This window comes from Pseudomyrmex gracilis, unplaced genomic scaffold (genome assembly GCF_002006095.1).
Source record: "Pseudomyrmex gracilis isolate BER0280 unplaced genomic scaffold, ASM200609v1 scaffold_16, whole genome shotgun sequence".
Classification (NCBI taxonomy): domain Eukaryota; kingdom Metazoa; phylum Arthropoda; class Insecta; order Hymenoptera; family Formicidae; genus Pseudomyrmex; species Pseudomyrmex gracilis.
In genome coordinates, this window is record NW_018020600.1 from 1,070,631 (window position 1) to 1,093,654 (window position 23,024).

The 23,024-nt window shown below is 42.0% G+C and overlaps 1 protein-coding gene across 4 annotated transcripts in view; it reads right to left on the minus strand.

Moving 5' to 3' along the window:
* Positions 1-6,531: 6,531 nt before the first annotated feature.
* The window catches only part of LOC109864009 (homeobox protein prospero-like), a 27,883-nt gene continuing 11,390 nt past the window's right edge, over positions 6,532-23,024 (minus strand). For 2 of the 4 annotated variants that reach the window (XM_020444784.1, XM_020444782.1), the window contains exons 4-5: positions 9,178-9,322; positions 6,532-8,442 (exon numbers count right to left, since the gene is read on the minus strand). In XM_020444784.1, coding sequence (XP_020300373.1) covers positions 8,263-8,442; positions 9,178-9,322 — 325 coding nt within the window. In that variant the 3' untranslated portion in view covers positions 6,532-8,262. Of the gene's footprint in view, positions 8,443-9,162; positions 9,323-23,024 lie in introns of all 4 variants that reach the window. The other 2 variants (XM_020444781.1, XM_020444780.1) reach the window with 1 other exon arrangement.

A 23,024-nucleotide genomic window follows, 5' to 3' on the forward strand; every position in this document is an offset into this window, starting at 1 on the left:
AAAATACTGCGTTTCTCTGAAACTAACATAAAGCGTGGAAGCGAAGGCTGATCAGAATAATCCAATTTTCCGTCAAGCAGGATATGGCCAAGATTCATTGTCCTACACTCTTTGTTTCCTATATTCTCTGGTGGCCGAAGGGTTGGATGGAAAATGACATTTATGATATCTGCCATTCTCGATGGTCATGCGCGTTACCTGCTTCACGATTCTCTCTCTCTCTCTCTCTCTTTCTCTCTCTCTCTCTCTCTTTCTCTCTTTCTCTCTTTCTCACTCTCACTTTTTCTCTTTTTCTTGCATCTCCGTGTCTAATCATCGGATCGCGATGTTGCTACACCAATAGTCCGATTGCTTTTTCTTCTTCTTTTTCCTCGGTCTCTCCGTCCTCTCAAGTCACACAAATATTCACACGTAAGATTCTCACGTTTCATATAAATAATTCTCTGTCTCGCGTATTCTCGTCACATTCGCGCATATTTTATCGCACTCACGCTCGCGAAAGATTTGCCAAAAGTATCGTGCACGAAAGGGTTGGGGAGGGGAGAAAATTTCGTAATAACTTACATTTACAAACTGGCCTAATAATCTCTCCTCTTAAACGCTTTTTTTTCCTAATTTTATTATTTACTAGTAGTCTTGACTTTACAATACATATATGCGGACTCCCCGGTAGGCAAGGGAGTCGGCTCTCTCTGTATAATTTCTTCACTTTTTTAGCAATTTTTTTTTTTAGCACATTCATTCGTCTCTCGACACGTCTCTCATTCCGTGTCTCTTTCGCTCGTCGTCGTCTCTCGCTCCCGTTTTCCCATTTACTCGCTCATGCGTACTCTTTCGCTCGTCATTTTCTTTCTCTCAGCTAGGATCGGTTTGCGCCGAACGTCTTTTGCCCGTGGCTCCGAACTCAGTCCGAAATCGCAATTCGCATAGATTTCTTCTCAGTCGTGACTTTTTTCCTCGTGCATGTTCTTCGTTTTACGTTTCTTTATTATCTTCGATCCGCTTGTTATCTCTTCCTGCATGGTTCAACTCGTCCGAACAAAAAAGATCACCTGTTGAGATCGCGAGATTTCGTGGCTTCAACGACGGTCGCATCAAGGACACTTGGCTCCCTACACGCTTTCTACACCATCCACAATTTCGTCGGTTTCATCACTCTCCAATGAACCGCCATCCCTTCCATCCCTCGTCGCCCACCCACCCCCAAACTTCCGACTGCTACGGATTTTCCGAGAGGTGCTCTCTTTGACGCTCTTGAGTCGTGAGCGAGATTATTGTGACGTAAATTACTAACAATTAATCGACGTTCGATACAAGACGAGAAACACGCGCACATAAGTGTATATTTGTCGTGTAATATATGTAAGTCACTGTTAAAAAGTCAGAAGCTGGAGTATGCACAGTCTTCCGACATCTGCTTTGCACAAATTAAAGCCTGTGTGATATTTGCAATAAACTAACTTTTTACGATCTACGGATTATTGTTTCAACAAAATAATTAAAAGAAAAAACAAATCAAATGATTTTAAAATAAAGCAGAAAAAATACAAATACTGCAATTTAACATCGTTTTTGATAACGTGAAATTTACTTTATTAAAATGTTACAATAATATAAAAAAATGTTCGATGATTTAATTTTAGCTTGTATCGCGAAAATCAATAAGTTAAGTTAATTTGGCAAGAAAATTTCAATTTCTGTTTCTAAGTAAAACAATTTTCTAAGTAAAAACCGTACGTGGACCGTAAAAGGTTAAAGATACAAGATGCGAGACAGGAGTATCGACTGTCTTCGCTGTCGTTCTGTAAATGAAAACTGTAATTGCGTTTACGATTTCTCGTCTTGAATCGCAAAGTCGAGGATGCAAAATTCATTCCGACTTAACTAAAAGTTATTTGTAGCTAATCGAAGAAACTCAATGTTCATTTCTACGTTAAATCGGGACACCGGAGTAATCGACGGCGTCTCGAGCATCCTGTAACCAAGAGCTGTACGAATTAACGGTCCGTGTACACGCGGTGATATGTCGATAGCCCGAGGGGCGTTAGTCCCCGGTCGATTTTTAGAAACGCACACATCTTGGGAGGTAGACTTGGAAGACCTCTCAGATTCCTCGGTCGGATTTTATTCCCCCGCTCTCCTGCCCGACTTTCCGAAAGTCGCTCTCACCTTAATTCCCTACCAAACATATTGTAGACTTAACTTGCTACGTGTACTACGAGATTATCACACAAAGTTTGCTCACTCGGTGTCAACAATCAGTTTCTTCTTCTTTTTTTTTTTTACTTCTTCTTTTGGCTTACGCACGCGATCTCACATAGAAACATAGTTTTACGCTCTCTGTTTCACGCTCTCCCTCTCTCTTTCTCCCGTCGTGTACAGATTCTTCATTCTCTCCCTCTCATTCTCGCAATATTTCGATCGTTCTCTCCCGGGTTCGCTCCTCCACTTCGTTCCTATCGCGCACGCGAAAATTCGAAAGACGCGATTTCCGCCCCGCTAAAACACGTCACGGGGAGACAACGTATTTTTTGTTCTCTCCCACCTTATTTTTTTTTCTTATCTTCTCTGTATACTACCGCGCCATAATAAATATACCCTAATTATGCTCCTAATAGTTTGAGGAATTATTATTCTCAATGTGAACTCACTTTGAATTTCCACATTCTGTCCCCTTCGCTTTCTCTCGGGTACTTCCTCTCGCTCTCTCTCATTCTCGCTGATTTCTCTTGTTATCACGGCTTAATCTCGAACTCGATAGTAATGTGATCATAATAATAATAATATAATCATATAATAATTAGTTTATTAGTGTGTTTTTTTTTTTTTAAAGTAGGTATCCTCTTCCTTCTGCAGCGTGATACGACCTTCCGCTCGTTTTTTTTTTTTTTATCTTTAGTTAATCGTTTATATAATAATAGCTTGCAAGTGTGTTAACGTTAAATACTATTACTTACTTCTGCTTACGTGTCCTTAAAACTTACGCGTTTAGGTATGTACGTATGTTTATTAATTCTTTCATTTCTCTCGTATTCGTTTATACGTTTAATTTTCGTTCCGTCCCGTGTACTCATTTCTTCGTGTCTCGGCCCCGCTATACGTACACGTAATTAAACGGCGAGTCAATCGACTTTTCGATAATTTCGCTTTTCGTAGGTGAAACAGTCAACGACTCTCAGGTTTCTTCGTCATCTCATCCTTCGGGAGTATGCGTGTCTCTTCGCCACATCCTTCTCGTGTGTCGACCTCGTCTGTCTGTCTCACGTTCATGTCAATTCTCTTTGTACGCGCATCCGTGTAAAATTGTTGAGAATTCGCTCCTTTCTTCTACGTTTATGCTGTTTCATTAATTCAGTTTTCTTCGCGATCTACGTCGCGTCGGTAGATCGGGAGTGATCGGTAGCATCGATCGGGAGATAAGGAGTGCGGTTGCTTCTCTCGTTAATCGAGAGAATCTCGGTGCGATTGCTAGTTTTGTTCAGATACCTTCCTTCTTGAATCTCGGGTCTCTTCGAAGATGGCCCGAGTGCGTGTGTGTCTGGTGTGAGATCTAGAATGATTGAATTCTCGCGCTAAGAGCTTCGATTCTCGGAGAAATAAAGAAAAGCGGACTTGCATTCTTGCACTCTTCCGTGTTTTTTTTTTTTTTTTTTTTTTTTTTTTTTTTTTTTTNTTTTTTTTTTTTTTTTTTTTTTTTTTATATTTTTTTTATATTCGTAGATGGCCTCGAAGGATCATGCTAGAGCTACTTATATGCGTCGTAACGGTTTCTCATTTTCAGTTTTATCGCGAATAAGCGATCATACGAGATTCCTCTGATGCTTCAATTTATCCGCTAAATTCCGAATTTTACGATAATATTTCAACGTTGCGAAGATCAAAGTAGATAAACATCGGAATCAATGTAGATAAATATAGTTTCAGTTTCTATTGCGATACGTAAGTTTATGACATGTCTGAGATTTACCAAGATGTCTCAAGGTAAAAGTTTTAAAAATTATTTGTAACATAGTTGCGATCTAAAAAAAAAAGATTGACTTAAAATTGTAGCAAACTCAATAAATGTTTTTTCTATGAAATAAATCTGAAAGAGGTGAATACTTTTTTAATATAGAATAGTTGTAGATATATCATATGATTGACGCTGAAGTTATGGAAATAATATAACTTCAGTGTAATCGACGAAAAGAGAATGAGAACGAGATCGATAATATCAATATTAAGATTAAATTATAATATCTATATAAGAGATTGAAGTAGCATATATTTTCTGTGTAGCTATGATACTTAATATTGTAAGATATTTTGAGTAATGTTCTATTGTCTTTAATGATGGTAGTGAGAAGATGTTGACGCGTATCGACGTGAAAGCGCAAAGCTGTTAGAGAATTGGGGTATAAAATAAAAAATGTATTAAACATATCATTGTATATATATATATATATATATATCAAATTAAAATTAAATTAAAGTAAATTCTAAGTAAATTTTAAGTTTTGTCGTTACCTAATTCAAATATATAAATTAGTTTGATTAGCTTATTTGTTTTTTTTCGTTAAAATACAACAAAACAAATGTTATAAAGTTTTATTGAATAATATAAATTTTTAATAATATTGTTAATTATTCCAAAGCTTTTGTGTATTAGAGTAAAAGTTTTATACATATATAATGTTATTTTAATATACTTTTTGTTATATGAAAAATCGAAAAAAAAAGAATATATTTGATAGGTAATTTAAGTAATGTACCTACACTTAAATCAAAAAATAAAAAGAAAATAATGTAAAGATAAATTGTACTTTATTTTTTATATAAATAAAATTGCTCTGCGAGAAGATAGTTTTTAAGATGCAAATTATATTAATAGAAATTCAAACCACGGATTTTGTAGGAATAATTTTCTTGTGCCTATTGTGCCTTGACATACGGGATCACCCGAAGATAGCGACAAGCAAGTCAGCGAGCTCAGGTAACGCGTATTTTTACAAATCTTCATTTACAGTATAAATCCCTACGACTTCGTTCTCTTATCATTTTCCTTCTTGTTCTATAAATTGTTAGACCAAAATCTTAGGCCAACACCGAAGGAATTACTAGTTTTAGGCCAAAGTCTTGTATTATTTATATAATAAAAATTCAAATTTTCAAAATTTTCTTTTCACTTTTGTTTCAACAATGCGCGTTCTTATACTTCGGACGGAAGGAGCCACTCGCTTCCTCGACTTTCGTTGAACTCACCGATCGCGACTTTACGGGTGATATATAATTCTTTCTGCAGAAAAGAAATAGGTGTGATAGGCAGTCAAGAATGTTAGAACTATGTCAAATCGGGATCAGTTTTTCGCATTTTTGTTCATTATTAAAATATACGTCAATGTAACAGTTTTTGATTTGAGGAATGGATGATAATATGTATCGAGCGAGTGAAAACAAATATAAATTTACGGGTAAACAAAGTAAACGCAAATAAAATTTGGTTCTCATTTTATTGTCATAATTAATAAATAAAATAATCAATAAATCAATTAAAATTAATCAATTAATCAAAAAATAGTGACTCGTGACTAGGTTAAGACTCACCGCTTGCAAAATGATATTTGTGTGTACGGCCTGATATATACTACCATTATAATTTTAGTGTAATTATTAGTATAATAACTAAATATACATAATAACTAAAGATATAGCGCAATTTCAAAGCTTGCATAAAATTGGGAATAGTGGTTGAAGGAGATCGTCTTACAAATCAAGGATGAAAAATGGTAGTATGAAGGAGCAGCAGTGGGAATTGCAGGTGAAGGCAAAGATGTACGGAATTGATTATGTGTACAAATTAACTAAATTCTCTCCGTAAATGACAATTCCAACGATGACAATAATAATAATATTGATAATCATAATGATTTCACGCTAAAATATTATTTGTCCTATTGGTAAAAATAATAGTGTGTGAGTCTAATAATAATATAATAATATATTAATAATAATAATAATACAATAATATAATAATAATATAATAAAGATATAATAATAGTGCACGCGCAGTAGCGAGAATAAAAGTGGGGTAGGGAAAAAATTAAAAGTTAAATTATGTGTGTGCACTCGCTACCACTCAAAAATTATCTCTAATATTTTTGTTTTTTTTCGTCTCAGAAATATATATCTACAGAAAATTCCTAGCGAGAAAAAGTCACAGTAAGAGTGTAAGGGCGCTGTCTCTGATTGTCGCACGTTCGCGCGCGTGAACGTGCGACATAAGTTAATATATATACGTGCAAGTGACTACTATATGCGTGTCGCGTGTCCGTGTTTGTAAGTCTGAGTGAGTCGGGGGTGTGTGTGTGTGTGTGTATGTGGAGGGGGGGGGAAGAAGTCGCGCGGTTGTGCATGCTACCCTTTAGCACACACGTTCTTTTTTACGCTACTTTAATCGCGCCAACATCTCGTCTCCCTTTTTTTCGCTTTAAAAGACCAATATTTATATAATTGCGCACCGGCGCACGATTAAATAGTATCTTGGGTTTTTCCTTTTTTTTTTTTTTGTTCGCTACGCTACAGCTACATATACATCGCCGGTATGCACAACTCTCACGCAGACGCTGCATCCGACGCTGCATCTTCGTCGCCCGTACTACTCCTAATCTCGTCAATGGGACTAGTCTAAACCGCAAGTTTATACAACCAACCATTGAATAAAAAACAGCTATTTATATTGACCCATGCACCAAATCTCTCAACGCAACGTGTGTATTCAAACGTAGCTTTTTTTTTATCGGCTCGATAAGTAATCCTCAGCGAGCGAACGGAAGAAAACATTTATATACGGGAGAAACAAAAAGAACGCGCGGAGGAAGATCTTCCTCGGCAGATAGGAACAGGTTCTTTTCGTGCGGAAATTGCTATGAGCGGTCGCTTGATTATTTGTGCGACGTCTCACGTTGTTTTTTTTTTTTTTTTTTTCGTTTTCGTCAAGTCGATTCTTTGGTATCCATGTAAGCACGCACGATTGCTTTTTGTTTTCGCGCCACTTGTCTTATTTGTGCGCGCGATGTAATTTTAGTATAGCCAAGCATTTTCACGTCGATTTCAAACTTTATCGATCGATTACACGTGACAAAACGAAATCTTAATTTATTAATTCAAGGAAGTGAATATTTTATCGACGCGTCAGTCGGAAAGCACATCGAGGAGAACCTCGCACTTTCAACTAACGATTTGAAGAGATTAAATTTTCTCTGAAAGAAACGTGCTAAGAATTGCAGCAAAAAGATCTTCTTATCGAAGTATGAATCCTAATGAGATTTATTCATCGATAAGAAATGTTTGTTTGTTTTCTAGTTTTGGTCAGAGTCACATCTTGCAAAGAATAAGACAGAATCATTCGGAATAATTTACCGCAAGATTTTTTCTTTTATCCAAACATATAATTTCGTTGTGAAACGGCGTAGAACGAGGAGCGCTACTGCCCGTTCTGCGTCGTTTCTTTCACAGACACAGAAGATCCTCCGGATCTTCTTTGAACTAGAAGAGGAACTATGATTTTCACTTTGACTCAATTTTTGAGTATACGCTTATAAACATTCCGAACGTCTCCGTCTTTTTCTGGAAGTGAAACTTCTCGGTAGTGTCATTGTCCTTAATTTTTCCTTATCGTTTGATGTAAAATTAGATGGTAACAAAGCAAATTACTCTACAATTACAAACAGATCGGACAAAATCGACGCTAAAAGCTATCTATCCTCGCTGTTCGTTGATTTCGCGCATTTCGTCGTGCTTCTTCATCTCATTTCCAGGATCACCATATGGTTGTGTGCTCGTTCGGTTGAAACAAGAGGAACATCGATGAGCGTTCGACACTTGGCGGCTTTCGAGATTTCGTCAGCCAGTAGGTTCGCAGTGTTTTATATGTGTGTATGTGTTACACGTATTGTGTATTATGTGCATGTCTTCCATCTCTCCCCGTGTGTGATTTGTGATTCGGTCACAGCCTGATCCTTCGTTGGCATCTTGACGTCGCCCGTTGGACGTCGATGGTGCCTCTGTTCCTTTGTCCGTGTTTCCTTTCCCTTCCTAGCCCTCGTTTCGTTCTTTCTTTTGCGATATGTTATTTAAAGATACCTGAACACGCACTACGCGAAGGACGTGTACCTCCTAGCGGATGCGATCCTTCCTCGTTGGTCGTTTCCTGACTTATCGGGAGCCGACGAGCGCGGGCGAGCCCGCGCACCACGAAGAGCAAGAGCCACGCGACCTCCTGATTCATTCGAGCTGTTCCAGGAAGTTCGGGCTCTTGAAGTACTCCGGCACCGGATCGTCCAACCTCGAGATCACCTTGTAGATGGACTTCTTCCAGCTCTGCTCGGAGTCCTTGCCGCCCTGAATCGCTTTGAAGAACTCTTTCAGCGTTTGCTCCACAACGTACCTGAAGTTGCTGGGTACCTGCAAGTTTCGCGTTATTGTTATATACACAGCATTGTTGCGGTTACGTAATATTCGCGATAGCAAAGTCACGACATACATAACAACTTTCTGCTCGGCATCTTTGCGGCAAGAAATAGCATCATAAAAAAATACCGCAAGGTGTGAGATTTTTTGTGATATATATCTTGTGACAGTCAATTATAAAAAAATATGGTATTAACTATCCGCCAGCAAACTCGGGGTCATTTTTATCTATGGACTTTTTGCTCTTCAACAGACACGTTAAAAATAAAATTTTTTTTTGCAAAAACTACAACTTGTGCCATAGGTCAGTAATGACAATAAGTTTGCTCGCTAGTCAAAGACTAACATTTTCTTAACTTACTACCGTATACAGATGATATTAATTACTTTTCTAAATTGTGATTACAAATAATATAAACAAGTAAGCTCTTTAGCGCGGACATGGATGCCTCGCGCGTAATTGTTATTACGCAAAACATGCAAACATAATTGTTATAGTGAACCACAAAGACGCACGTGAAATATTTGCATGAAATATACATCAAAAGCTGAACTTTGCAAAAATCTAAATTTAAATTCGATCGAAGACACACTTTGTTTCACATGAAAAATCCGTAACGAAGGAACACATGCTCGACTTCCTTTAATTCGCGCAAAATAATACCGAGTAAAAAATAAAACAAAACGTAGCGTGTGCGTGTTCGTGTTGCGCACCTGGGGACCCCATACCTCAATGTGGTTATTACGGTTGTAGTGAAGATTGAGAACCCGGTAGATTTCCGAGTCACCACCGACTCGAAGATCTTCGGCGTTTTTCACTCCCTCCGAAACTGCCTGCCTCGCATATTTCTCCATTTGGATATAGTAGAACTCCCTGAAACGAGACAAATATGCACACGATTAGACAGAACGATAACTTTGTTAAATCTCAAACAACTGTGAGATATATGTATATTCAATATTAATTTAAATCCATGAAACATGATCAACGTGAACTTTCACGGAATTGCGACGGCTCGATGTGCGTACATTGAGGTGTCAATTAATAATAAATCTTTCTACGTCATCGCGGCTGATTCTTGTCTCGCCTGGTTTCCTCGCGACAGACAGCGGCAATGCTAATGCGTCATCGATAATTAATTAAAGATCGATGAGCTAACGGCGGTCTGACGTAAGCGGAAGAAGATGAAAAAAAAAAAAAAAAGAAGGAAGGGGACGAGACGCACATGTGGAGAGCTCTACGCGAGCTCTTCTCGACGTTAAGCGGACAGACGACAGACGCAAAGAGACGATGAAAAATCTATCGTCCACGAAGGACCCGATGCTCTCGCAATTCTCGCCAGTGACGTATAATTAAAGCGAAATTACGCAATTCCCGTTTCTATTTGTGAAACTACTTGCAGCTTGTAGAAAAAATATCTCTCATTCTTGTACGTCAGCTTCGTGTTCATTAAGTAATACGGAGAACAAACATAATTCGCGATAATTGATAAATAATTGATAAGAGATAAAAAGTAGAAACAATAAAAATACGTCATTATAATTATACGCTTATTCGCCCTTTTTCAATATTTTATTTTCTACTCTTGCAAAGCATTTTAAACTTGAGTTTGTGTTATTTCTCTCTGCATAATATTTTTCAACTTTTTTCATTATTTGTTTTATTTCACTTCTTTTTCTCTCTCTTTCTCTCTCTCTCTCTCTCTCTCTCTCTAACTCTTTCTCTTAGATTTGAAAAAATGAATAAAATCTAAAAAAGCCTATGCGTTTGTTATTTTTTTAATTTTTTTTATCGATCTCCTGTTATTAAAGCTCATTGTGCATGTTAGTATGAGTCTCTTTGCAGTTATTGATCTTGTACTCTTAAATCTTGGGTGATGCAAAAAAGAATGGGGTTCAACGCAGTTCTCATACGTCTCATCATTGCTGAATACTCAACAATGTAAAAAGACTACTAACGATTCTCGCTTGATATTGTTGAGATCAATTTTTAAGATTGTTTTTTACTTGAGACGGCACTTCGCGATTTTGGAGTAAAAAACTTTTTTTCTGACGATATCTAAGTCTCAGCACGACAATTTCCACTAAAACTAAGCCATTCAAGGATTTTCCACATCTATGCATTATTGTTCTATTTTAGCATATAACAAAGCAAATGCTATTTTATAGCGCGCTTGAAAATTGCGAAAGGTCAGAAACTTCGCTTTTGCTTTTCCTGTCGAAGAAAACAACGCGATCTTCCGCAATGTTCACTCCATTCAAAGCCGATGAAAGAAAGAAATGCAGACGGGAGTAGAGACGAGATGAGGCCTCTCCTCATTCAATCATTCCGAATTGGCTTTACTGCCAATTAAGATAATTTCGCGTGCTCTTATCAGCAGTCAGTCGGCGAAAGTTACGCACGCGAGAAGAATCGAAAGAAGAGAGTTCCTCCTCCATCATCCCTTCTCGAATATTCGTCCCTCTTCATCTCCTCGTACCGATACCACCCATCGGCGGAGCCGCCCCCGACTTCGCCGGCCTACGTGTGCATGTGTTACCTGTACCTATAATCCTTACTCAACCACCCATCGACCGCATTCAAGCCCGTAGGATCGCCGAGTATAGGTGGAATGTGGCGAAGGTAGTGGTAGACTGCGTCGCTTACGTACCTACGTTAACGTCGTACGTCCTGGCGCAAACATCGCGCGCGTGCACACACATGCGCACACGTATCTACGAAGTGCCTAATTAAAACAGACACCCCGAAGATAGAGAGAAAGCGGGACAAGAGTGAGAGAAAGAAAGAGAAAGAGAAAAAGAGAGAGAGAGAGAGAGAGACGAGACTGGTCGCATAATAGGGTGCGAGGGCGCGAGAGAGACGACGCTACTTCCGTAGTCGGTTTGACAAAAAGCCCGAGTGCTAGAATTGCCACTCTTCGACCACCAAGTGCAGAGGATAAGAGCAACGGTGAGCGAGAGGAGCCATTGGTGAGAGGAAAGAAAGAAGAGAGACGGGGATGACGGGGTGAGCGAGCGAGTGAGCGAGAGCGAGTGCTGAGAGGGTGAACCGCGGAATCACTCATTATAGTATTGTATAATTAGGATAATAATAAGCTCTTCAGGATCTCGAGGTTTCTTGCGCACCGTTGCAACGGGATAACGTCGCGGGAAAGAGAAAAGAGGAGAAAAAGAAGAACAAAGAGAAGAGAAGGCGTAAATCTCCGTATAAGGGTGCTAATTATTAGTATCTAATTACGACGCGCTTTATTAGCGAGAAAAAAAATATGAAGAACGTGTGAAGATCGCTTTTGCGCGACATTCCCGGATTCTTCGAAGCGGATAGTTTTCCCTCATCTCTTTCTGTCTGTCATTCGTTAAAACAAAAACTTGTATAATCATGTCACGTCCGCGGCACACAATTCTCTGCTAAATATTTAAATATTTTTACCTACAAAATATTTGAAAGCATTTTGTCTGAAGTATTATGGAACCTGATTAGATTATTTAAATGTTTATGTGATTTGAATGTGTTTTATTTAACGACGCTGAAAGAAGCGAAGAGAAAGACGGAAGTGTTGCGTATTAAAGCAGTTAATGATAATAGCGTTTGTCGACGCAATATCTTCTTCAGCCGCGATCTTCATCGTTGTCAGGCGTTTTTTTTTTTTTTTTTTTTTCAACGCGCCGCTTTTGTGACGCGTTGCGTTTTGCGTATATATGCAAGAGAGCACCAATTAAAAGGGGAACTCCCGGCTACTTGACAGTTTTTTTTTTTCATATTCACATCATTCGACTCGTACGATAAATTGTACGTACGTATTGGCACGTCTATCTATTAATGGAAGAAATTGAATTGAAATCTCTCGTTTATTATTTAAGCATATAAAAAAAAGGATACAAACAAAAACAAGTTTTCCACGTTGTGACTTTAAGAAATTGGGCGGGCAAAGGCGCGCAACGTGGCGAGAAGTCGCACACCTTCCTCGAGCTTGCAATGCAGATCGCGGGGCGCGATCTTCTCGCCTTACGGTCTCCCTTTTCTTGATCTCTATTCAAGAAACATGCTTCTTAAGCCACCGAACCAGCCAGCCAAGCCCCTTTCAACGGTTATGCCGAGTCGGTCGACCTCTAACAATAGCGCAGCCCTCGAAGACGCGACTTGACCCTGAACATTTGAGTCCCTAACCATCACGGTTTTCTTGGCAAAACTTTCCCACGACGCTCCCCCTTGCCTATTCGGAAGAAACTTATCCGCTCGCTTATTCGCAAAAATCCGTAAAGACGTTACAGACGTCAAAGAGCTCGGATTTTTCTCAAAGGACTATTAAAGCACGTGAGTTATTTGTATATAAATTTTCACAGTCTGTTAATTTACTCGCGCTGACAAATACATCAAATGCGTATACCAACAGATATACTGTGATACGTGAACAATATATGATCACTTAAGTGATAAAATTGTCGCTGTTGACAGGCCGTAATTGCGGCTTTAGAGTTACGGAGGAAGTCCGTTAAAGAATTCGAGAGGGACGCCGTCTCGTCTACCTCGTCACGCTCTACTTTACGCCGCGGCGCGAGACACGGGAGGTCACGAAGCGTGAAAGTGCGTGTAACGAGAGAACATTAAGCGTCCGCGCGTTACAATTCGCGCGCGAGCGCGTCCGTGCGCGGGTGGCCGCGCGTGGTAGATGCGTGTCGCGTCTTCTCGCTCGTGCGTCGATGAGCGCGGCGCGGATGGATGAGCGAGCGAGCGACTACGCGCGTTTGCCCGCTGGGGCGTGAGCGTCTATTCAGAGGGCGCGTTCAAAAAGGTGTCGCGCGGGGTCTTGATGTTACACGCCGCGCGCGTGCACCCTTCTTAATTAGTAATTAACACTTTTAATGCTGTCTGCACTCAGATCCGTGGCGGTCTCGACTTTAAATCTGCCGTCGACGTTGCAGTACGTCGCGAAATAAACTAAAAACACAAGTTAGCAAGTAATTACGTCGCGCCGCTTAGTCCAACCGTTCCTTGACGGATATTCACAGCGTGCCGTTTTAAGAATTGCGCTAAGTACGCATGTTGATCGTATATTGAACGTAGAAAGAGACGGAAAAGAAGATTCTATTTCTTTTGTTTTTTAAGCAAAAATAATGTCTACGATGATAAAACTGATAAACAGTTGTGTTGATAAATTGACTTACAGAAATGTATGTAATCACTACTAAGATATCAAATATAAAGTTTTAATCTCTCTCGTTGGTTACACACATCGTTAGGTTTTCATCGGTACACACGACTCCAATGTTGTACCGCAATTGCGTGCGACAAAAGTGGCGCCACTACTTGGGGCAAATCTTCCCCATTCTGCGCGACGGACACGCGTATGTCCACGTCCCCGCACCACGTGTGTCGTCGCCCCGTCGGCTAAGCCGCCTTTTTTCCACGAGCAAGTTTCCTAAGCCTGCGAGACAATCGGCCGGCGATCGCACGGCAGATGTGCCCCCGACAATGAGCTTCTGGGCCCTCGCCCTTCATAAAAGAGGGAACTCAAAGAACGGTGACGCGAGAAGGGACAGGCGGGGGGGCACTGGGGGGTTCTACGACTGCAAGGCACGACGATATCGAAGGTTCCGCGTGCCGCACGCGCCGATCTTACAATGCACACTTCTCGTGTGCCCCTTGCTTTTCGACCGTCCTTCCCCTTTTCGTTCCTTCTCCCCTTGCATCTGGCTTGCCTTAGACTCGTTCCCTCTTTCATCCCCGAACAACTTCTGTCTTTTTTCTTCCCAGCTGGTTCGCATACTTTCCCCTTACCCTCCCTAGAAAAGGGGCGCAAAGTATCGAGAGACAGATAATTTTGTCATCTCACGCGCGCGCACTCCTAAATGTAAATCCGTCGCGAATAGGGCTGGATTTATTACGCAAAGATAATAATAAGAATTACGATTCCCAAGGTGTAGTTTCACGTTTCACGTGAAATGACTTGTATTTTATGAAAGTCTACATAAAGAACAATGAAGCGATAAAAATCACGAATTGTAAGTTAAATATAACGCAAATAAAAAAAAAAGATAATAAAAAGATTATATCAGCGATATTATGTTACGTATCTAAGAAGAACCAGAACTTCTCTTGACGAGAGAGATATGCATTGCGAAAAATGAAGGGCACGTAACCACATTTCTTGCACTTACGGCAACAACCGAACCCCTTGGTGAGTTTAGGCCGCCGACCGCCCTCTTTCAAAGTGGAAGAGAAACAAAAGAAGAAGAGAAAGAGTAAGAGCTTTGCAGGGTCTACCGTCCGAGCCAGGCTGAGGTAGGGATGGTTTTTCAAAGCTACGTGGAGTAAGAGAGAGGCGAGCTCCTAGGGTCGACGCACAGGCCGAAGCGGATGAGGATGAGGGGAAGGCGAGGAAGAGAGAGTGGAAGCCTGGACGAAGGGGCGGGGGCAGCTGCTTTGAGCGGTTTCACTCTTCAATGGTCCCGGACTATCCCTCCTTCTGCTGCCGTGCCGTGCACCCCTGTCCCCCTTCTTCGCCTCGTCCGTTCATCGCCCGCGATTCGCGTCCTCGTCGCACTTCGGCATCGGCCAAGCATTTTTTTATTCGATCGATTCTCCCTGCCGGCCGTGCCGGCGTTGCACTACCTATTTGCTGCACTATGCATGTGCATCCTCGCGTGCATAAGGTGCGAAGGTTGGACTGGACACTGGACTATTTGGGTAAACGGCAAGCCAAAGAGGCTCTAACGTGCCGTGGTCTAACGTGTTCCGATGTAATGCCAAGCAACGTCGCCTATCACCTTGTGACTAAGCTTTGTGTGTTAAATTTTACTTCAACCAGGAAGATTTTCCAATTTTTTTCGTAAAATTTCGTCAAATCCGATATAAAGTGACATTAAATAAATGATTATTAAAATCTTACTTTCTTCAAGTCGCATCACATGTCAACGAGGATTGCTCCAGTGTTCTAAATCTTAAATTTTGCACATCTGTCCCGGAGAGAAAGAGAGACTCCCAATTCCTACTGGGATGACAATGAGGCAGTTAAGTCTTCATCGCATCGGTTGAGTACACATGGCACATACGGACGTAAAAAAGAGAGACGAGAAAGGACTAGCGAGATGAAGCGAGAAAGGGAGACTGAGTGGGACGACAACCCCCTTACGCACACAGACAGCTGGCGCACACCAACGATACGAAGGCAACACACACGATGAACACATACGCGGACGTCGAGCGTAGGAGAAGGGTTGCCTAGGTTAGGGACTCGGAAAACATCCTTTGTCGAATACCCTACCGGGACCGCTCAACCGCCCAGCAACTCGTTCAACCCGCTGAGAAAAAAATCAATAATTCTTTGTTGCCAAGTTTACCTCCTGCCATACCAAGCTAAACTACATTACGGGTGCAGCGCGTCACCAGAAAGGACGCAAGCGAGAAGATAGGATGCGGTACGGAGAAATGACATCGTTCGTTTGTGCTTGCGTCAATACCACGCGAACAACTTGCTTTCTAACGATGAAAGACTGCGCTGTTATCATTCATCGTCGAATCTAAAAAAAAAAACTTAACACTTTTTCAAAGTTTAACAATTAACTGTTTTATATTTGACGCCGTGGTCCTGAAAAATCGTACATTTTTTTTTTTCCAGAAGATCTACTCGCACTTTATTTATATCTTAGCGTACTCGGGGAAAACAAAGAGAGAAAAGAACAGCCGACGATGCAGCGAACAAATTAGCGTGGCGCTCGCACGTCATCTACGGGAAAAGAAGGATCGATAGTTCTTATTTGTTGCCGGTGCATTGGAAACGGTTACTCAGAGATCGAGGGGTGAAGGTATCATACTATTTCACCGCACGAAACCAATATTTCAGTATTCACCCCTAAAAACCTCGAAAACTGCTCGCCCCTACCGCGATCGCGTCATCGTGAGATCGACACGTGATTCAGTCTGCGAAGGACCGTTACGAAAGCGCTGCAAAAGATGGCGCGGTAATGGTAAGGGGGAGAGAGAGGAGAATGAGGTAAGGCAAGAGGGTAAGAGCTGGAGCGCGACGAAGAGATCGAGACGAGAGGTAGAAGAGACACGATGCGTTTTAGGGGTGAGACTCATGGCAGTAGGGCAGTAGGTTAGCTTAGGGGCGATAGTCACCCTCCCAGCATCTCTAGTGTATATAGCACGTTGGGTAACAGTAAATAGGATTTGCTAGACAACTGTCGGCCACCGGGGATGGGTAGAGGCTACTGTAAATATTCCGTAGGATTACGTTTATGGCTCTTAAACGATCCCCGTCTGCCGAGTCCAGGTAAATATAAGTGGACTATTCTTTCAACGATACAAAAGAACGCGCGTGCCGACTTCGACCGACTCACATTATCAAATTATCGATACTGCCGATAAATGATCATCCGTAAAAAAAAAAAAAGACATCTCTGCGTATTAATTAATTGTTCGACGTGCGTCTCTTGCGAAACACTGCGTGTGAAGAGATACTGACAAACACGCGCGTGTGCATCCCGCACAAATCGATAATCGAAAGTAGCCTGACATTTTTTTTTTCTCGTAGCTTGCTTTCAATCGAGGTCGCTTCTCCTTTAGCGACGTTATCGTTTTCGACGGCCTATTTGTCGCCCGTATGTCGCGCGCTGTAAGATAGCTTGCTTATACTTCGCACGCCCGCATGCTTCTAGTGCACTCAGAAGGTGACTTCGATATATGGGCGATTTACATACGACGCCAATAACAGTACCGTTCATCGAACGCGTCGCGCGTTTTCATTGTTCGGCACAAAAACGCGTGTCGCGCGGCCCGTATCGATCTTGCTTGCTACCGAATTTTATATCGTTTTGTATTCAACAAGATCGTCTTTGCTGACGTTATACCGAATTCTGTAAGAGAATGATAGCTCTCAGTAGGAATCGATCCGATTGAACAATCGGCATAAATGAATGATGATTGTCCAGACAGCTCGCGAAGAGAGAAAGAAAGAAACAGAAGATGTGAGAGAGAGAGAGAGAGAGAAAAGGAAAGAGAAGAGCGAGTGGTCTTCGCTTTTTTATTTTTAAACGCGTTCGATGTTATCGCGCGCTCTCTCGTGCGTACCCTCTCGATTTAGAAAGTACTCGATCGTCGCCGACTGCTAGATAGAAACGAGAGAGTGGTGCCGGGAACCGACAATATCAAGGGAAGAGTAATATCCAGGGCCGAATACTGTTTGATCTGGCTCGGCGCCACGGTGTAAAGGACAGATGCAATTTGCCTGATATCGTTTTACTGACAAAAATATCGAATGACGTGGCGCCGGGAGCCGTCACATCGACCCTTTCTCCCGTGTCTTCGAGATCACGACGGATATTATCGGTCGATCCGACGAAATTTTCGAGTTCTTTTTTTCGCGCGCGGGAGCTTTCCATTAATTCTGTGATTCTCTTTTCCGTGAATTGGCTGTAATGCGTGTGTTCGACGATCTCTTCATATCTTCCGCCGTTTTCCCCATTCGTTTTGTCTATGCGCGCTTCCCTTCGATATCTATTTCCAAATGTAAATACATTCCACTTCATTATGTCATATCGATTCACTGTAATCTCTCTCTCTCTTTCTCTTTTTCTCTCTCTCTCTCGTTTTATTCCAATCTTGAATAATTCACCGGGATTGAATATTGTATCGTTTTTTATGTAAGATATTTATAATATTCATAGTTTTTTTGTACATAAAACTAGGTGAAAAAATGATATTATAAATTTTTTAAGAAAGAAAACAGATATATAGATAACAATTCTTCATGGTGTAATCGTTTTATAGAATTATCGTCAACATATCGTTCAACATCGCTTGTTACACAAAATCGACACCCTGCAGCTTTCGTTTCTCTCGTCCGCTCACGTGACGCATTTTCTCTTTTCGCGCATTTCCGATCGAACCGGCCGGCAATTAATTTTTCGAACGTTCGCGGGAGAACGATAAAAAAAAAAAAAAAAATGGTGAAGGGGGAAATACATTTGGCGCAGTCTGTAGTGAGGCGCGCTCCGTGGTCCCGGATGAGATTCGAAAAGAGACGGAGACGGCGAACCGCGGCGAGAACAGGAGAGAAGAAGGAGCGAGGAGAGACGAGGGTGGTAGGACGAAGCGTCGGAGAAAGAGAAAGGACGAGAGCGCGTGAAAGAGGAGAAAGCCGGGGGTGGTGAACGGCGCGCATCGATGGGAAGGGAAGGAGAGTCGCGGACGCGGAGAAGGCGAGAGCCGGTGAGGGGCAAGAGAGGGGTAGGGATTTCAAACGAGAGAGAGAGAAATCAATTCAGAGTCGCTGTCCAGTCGAACGTTACCCCCGCGGCTGCCGGGGTAAATGTTGGCCGAAACAGTAATTTTACGCCCGGTCCCCGGTGATCGCGAGAGTCCGGCGATGCGCTACCGTCACGCAGTATGAGATATCCAACTACCACTCGACGAAATCCATGAGTATTTCATGATCATCGTTCGCGTGAACATTACGAGTCGCGCATCTCAAATCATTTAAATATTTCATCAAGTTGTCTCCTCATCAGCCGATGGTAATTTCACCGAGAACGGTTGTTTACGTTTCTATTCACGAAGCTTTACCGAAATTAGACAAAACCGCTAATTAAATCGTTACTTATATGCACATTTTGTAATTTAAGTTACCTCTGCATTATTATGCATTGCTTGTCCATTACCGTGCGAACGAAAGTATTCATTTAACAAGTAATATAATTAATTTGCTTTTTCGCATGCACACTATAATAGGAATGGGAGAAGTGCTTCAGGGATAATGTTAATGTAATTGATAGATTTTTATTAGTAAAAACACGGTCTAAGAATATTCCTTCATGGTTACATGTTATTAAATGCCATATTTAGGGAATAAGCGTTGCAACTTCGAAGATTGAACGTGTAGACGCGGGAGAGAGACCGAGAAAGCGAGAATGGGGATGGTAGGGGAAGAGCACTAATGCGAGGGCATAACGAAGTCGGCGGTAATCCATGCACGGACAATTTCATTTCTGCCGTCGTAAAACCCTCTTTCTTCCGTTCCCTCGCGTCCTGCGTTTCTCTCTCCCGCTCTTTCCTCTCTCGCTTGCTCGCTCTACGGTCCGAGCCTGCGCGGTAACTTTTTTGATAAACTGTTTTCCGCGTTTTTCGCCGGTGGATGTAAATTAAATCCTTCATGGAGGCTGGCACAGGCTCGCCTCTCTTGACTGCCCCCAGGATTCCCGACCGTGTGCACCCCCGCGCCTCACGCCCCCTCGTCGCTCGCAACCGTCCGTTTAGTACTTCCGTTATCCCGCCGCAACCCCCTTCGCCCACGAGTCGTCACAGGCGGATACAAAGCCGATTAGAGCGAAACGCTGGGAACATTATCATATCGCATTTTTCGCGGAGATTCGTTCGATGAGCGCGCTGTCGTGTCTAGAATCTCACGCGCTGGTGTATGCGTGAGCGCGCGAGTCGATATACGTGTCGCACACGCCCGCGTCGAGATCTTTCGAACGCGGGGATGAAAAACTGCGGCAGCCGTCTGGATGACTGGCATGGGGTCGTTGCTGGCTAGGGGGGATAGGCAATGTGACGGGAGACGGGGAGGAGGAGCAGGGAGCAGCAAATGGGTGGCATTGGCGATGGACGTGACGTAATGGATTACCGGTCGCAGTTTCCCGGGTAACTCATTTTTTAATCTTTACCTGCGATGATTTTTTCGCCCGGTCATCGTGACTGCGTCCGAATCGCGGGCGGGAACAACGAAATTCAGGCTTCGACAAAATTTGGAAATTATTTTTGTGTCTGACGTAGTCGACATTTTTCGTCACACGAATATACGACTCAGAGATATTTTGTTAAATACAATTACGACGCGACCAAGTAATATCGATCGAGTTATTCATTGAAATGTTTACGTTCGCGCAGATAACGGAAAAAATGGTTGCATATCTTGTATTCGTATCTTGTGCGTGATATGTTCCAAGTGCTGCGAGGAGAGAGAAACTGTCAAAAGAGAAACAGGCAACGTGCCAAGTAGAGCTTTCTGGTATGAACTGAACTATGTATTTCCGATATTTCTTAGAGGCACTGAAAATCGTGCATATTATTCGAGGAACATTTAATCGCTAACGACAGAAATCTCCGCTGTATTTTTGTCTTTATAAACGACTTTGTATAACAGCACGCAGAAGAAATTGAAAAATCCGAATAATACATTCAACATAAATTTTTTTATCGCATCTTGTTGCGTTTCTTTTAGCGAGATATTACAGTTTCTGACCAAAAATATAGGGAGAATCTATGTGAAATACCGTTAGAATTAAAAGCACAAGCATTCTGGCTCGCGCTTTCGAGAACATTTATATTCGCGCGGGTTCAACGAACTCTCTTAATTGTCCGGCATCAACAACCGGAAAAGAGATTCGTTCCGGAAGAATCTTTGGCAGAGAATGTACCGTACTCATGCTGCAAGTAGCAGCTCATAGCGGCGGATTAGCCTTGCAGTAGCGATGCTTACATCCCCTATAAAGCCTCCGCTGCCATCACCCCCATCCCCTCCCCATCTCTTTTCGCTCTCTGCTCCTGCTTCTTTTTCCCTCCCCGCATGTCACCTCAACTCCCTCTGCCGCCTTCGCAGTCAGCCCCCCGCCTTCTTCGTTGTTCCTCCCGCGATAGCCCTGCGGCCACAGCATTGTCTGTTGCTCAGCCAATACTCGTCGTGTTTCTCGTACTTGTGTTCATTATCAAAAAATTCGAGAAGACCGACGCTGCGCTGCCGGCTGTTGCAAACGCCAGCAGGAACCCCTTATGTTACGCCACTGACGTTTCACGAGGGTGGCCCCGTAAGCCGGTTCTTCCGCGTTCATCCCTGCTGATCAGGACTTTCATTCTTCCTGACCGTTCACATGTTAAATCACATGTGAACGTTTAGTACGCGAAATCTCAGCCAATTATTCTCTCGATTAATCTGCATCTATCAAAACCGAGTAGTGTGTGTGTGTTTTATATGTTTAATTTTACGATTCTCGGTATTTCGCTGCATTAGCACTTGCCGAGTTGCAGTTAAATATTTGGGTACGTTTACAATCCGTCCGGGAATAAAACGGTCTTCGCAAGGTTGAGTCGCGAGAATGGTCGGAGATGGAGATTGGGTCGTTTGGCGACGGTTGGCGGCGCTTGAAAAGTCGTTGATGAATCTGGCGGATTTAAGAAGCGGTCCGACGTTATACTCGGAATTTCACGGTGTGCATGCGCGGGCAGAAAGTTGGCTCGTCGGTGATTCGATAACCGTCTAAAAAAGAAAGGACGCGAGAGAGAGAGAGAGAGAGAGAGAGAGAGAGAGAGAGAAAGAGAGTAAGTGAGAGAGTGAGAGAGAAAAGTCATTCCGAGAAAAGAGTGACGAAAAAAGAGGCTGAAGAACTGCAACCAAGACACAGATTTTGCTGGCGAGTAGATGTGAACTGAGTACGGAGGCGAAAGAGGGTGTGAGAGATGGTGGAGGAGGCTGCTAAAGGGTGATGGTAGGTAGAAAGGTAGGAGTGAGATGGGCAGAGCACGGGAGAGAAGGAGGAGATGGCGACGTAGTCGTGGCGCGCGGCTAAGAGAGAACCAAGCGTACCTAATTAGTGCCAAGAACGTAATTAAGTAATTTTTAATTAAGTGACTGCCGTTTACATGCACAACCACCACGTATGGAGGGGTAGCTCGACGCGGCGTGCTTCATCTACCTTCACACCGGCGCGGAACCGGAAGACTATTCTTCAGAAAATCGACACTCTAAGACTGTTCAGAATTGCGATCTCTTCATGTCGAATAACGCGGTTTTCTCATGCGATATTTAATAAAAAAATATTGTGGCAATAATTTAAAAAAAAAACAATATTGCAATAAATTAAAGTGTACAACGTAAATAAATAATTTTGTTATCGTAATAATATACAGATATAAAATATCATTCCCTATAAAGTTTGCATAATTTAACAAGTATTATACGCGTCTTGCAATTTTATCAATTGTTTAATTTACAGCGTGCAACATTCCTTGATACGCTGATATAAGTTCTTCTTTCTCTTTCTTTTCTTCGAGAGTCTGGTTGCAGTGCTCTCGACAAGACAGTCGCTCGAAAGTCAAAGACCAAAGTTTTCTTCTGTTCATTAACGAACTACGGAACGGCCAAGATATAACGTAGCCGAGTATCTGTGTGTAACGTGAGAGAGAGAGAGAGAGAGAGAGAGAGAGAGAGAGAGAGAGTGAGAAAGGAAAGAAGAGAGAAAGAAAGAGAGAGGATTACAGAAAAGGGATAGACAGTACGTGTCTATCTCTTTTTTCTCGCTCTCTTTCTTCATCATTTTCCCTCGCCTTCCTCATTTCGATGCGTTTCTTCTGGCCATACCACCTCGCGGCAACTTTTATCTCAAAGGATTTTTACTTGCTCATTTTTTCCAGAGTCTCTTGTTTCTTTCGAGGATCGCTCTCGCGCGATTAGCTCTTTCCTGGACGCGCAACTGCACGAATAACGAAATGTGTACATATATTTGAAAGTGTTTAGCTGTATCGAAAATTTAGAACTGTTTGAAAAGAAATAATAAAAAAAAAAAAAAAAAAAAAAATT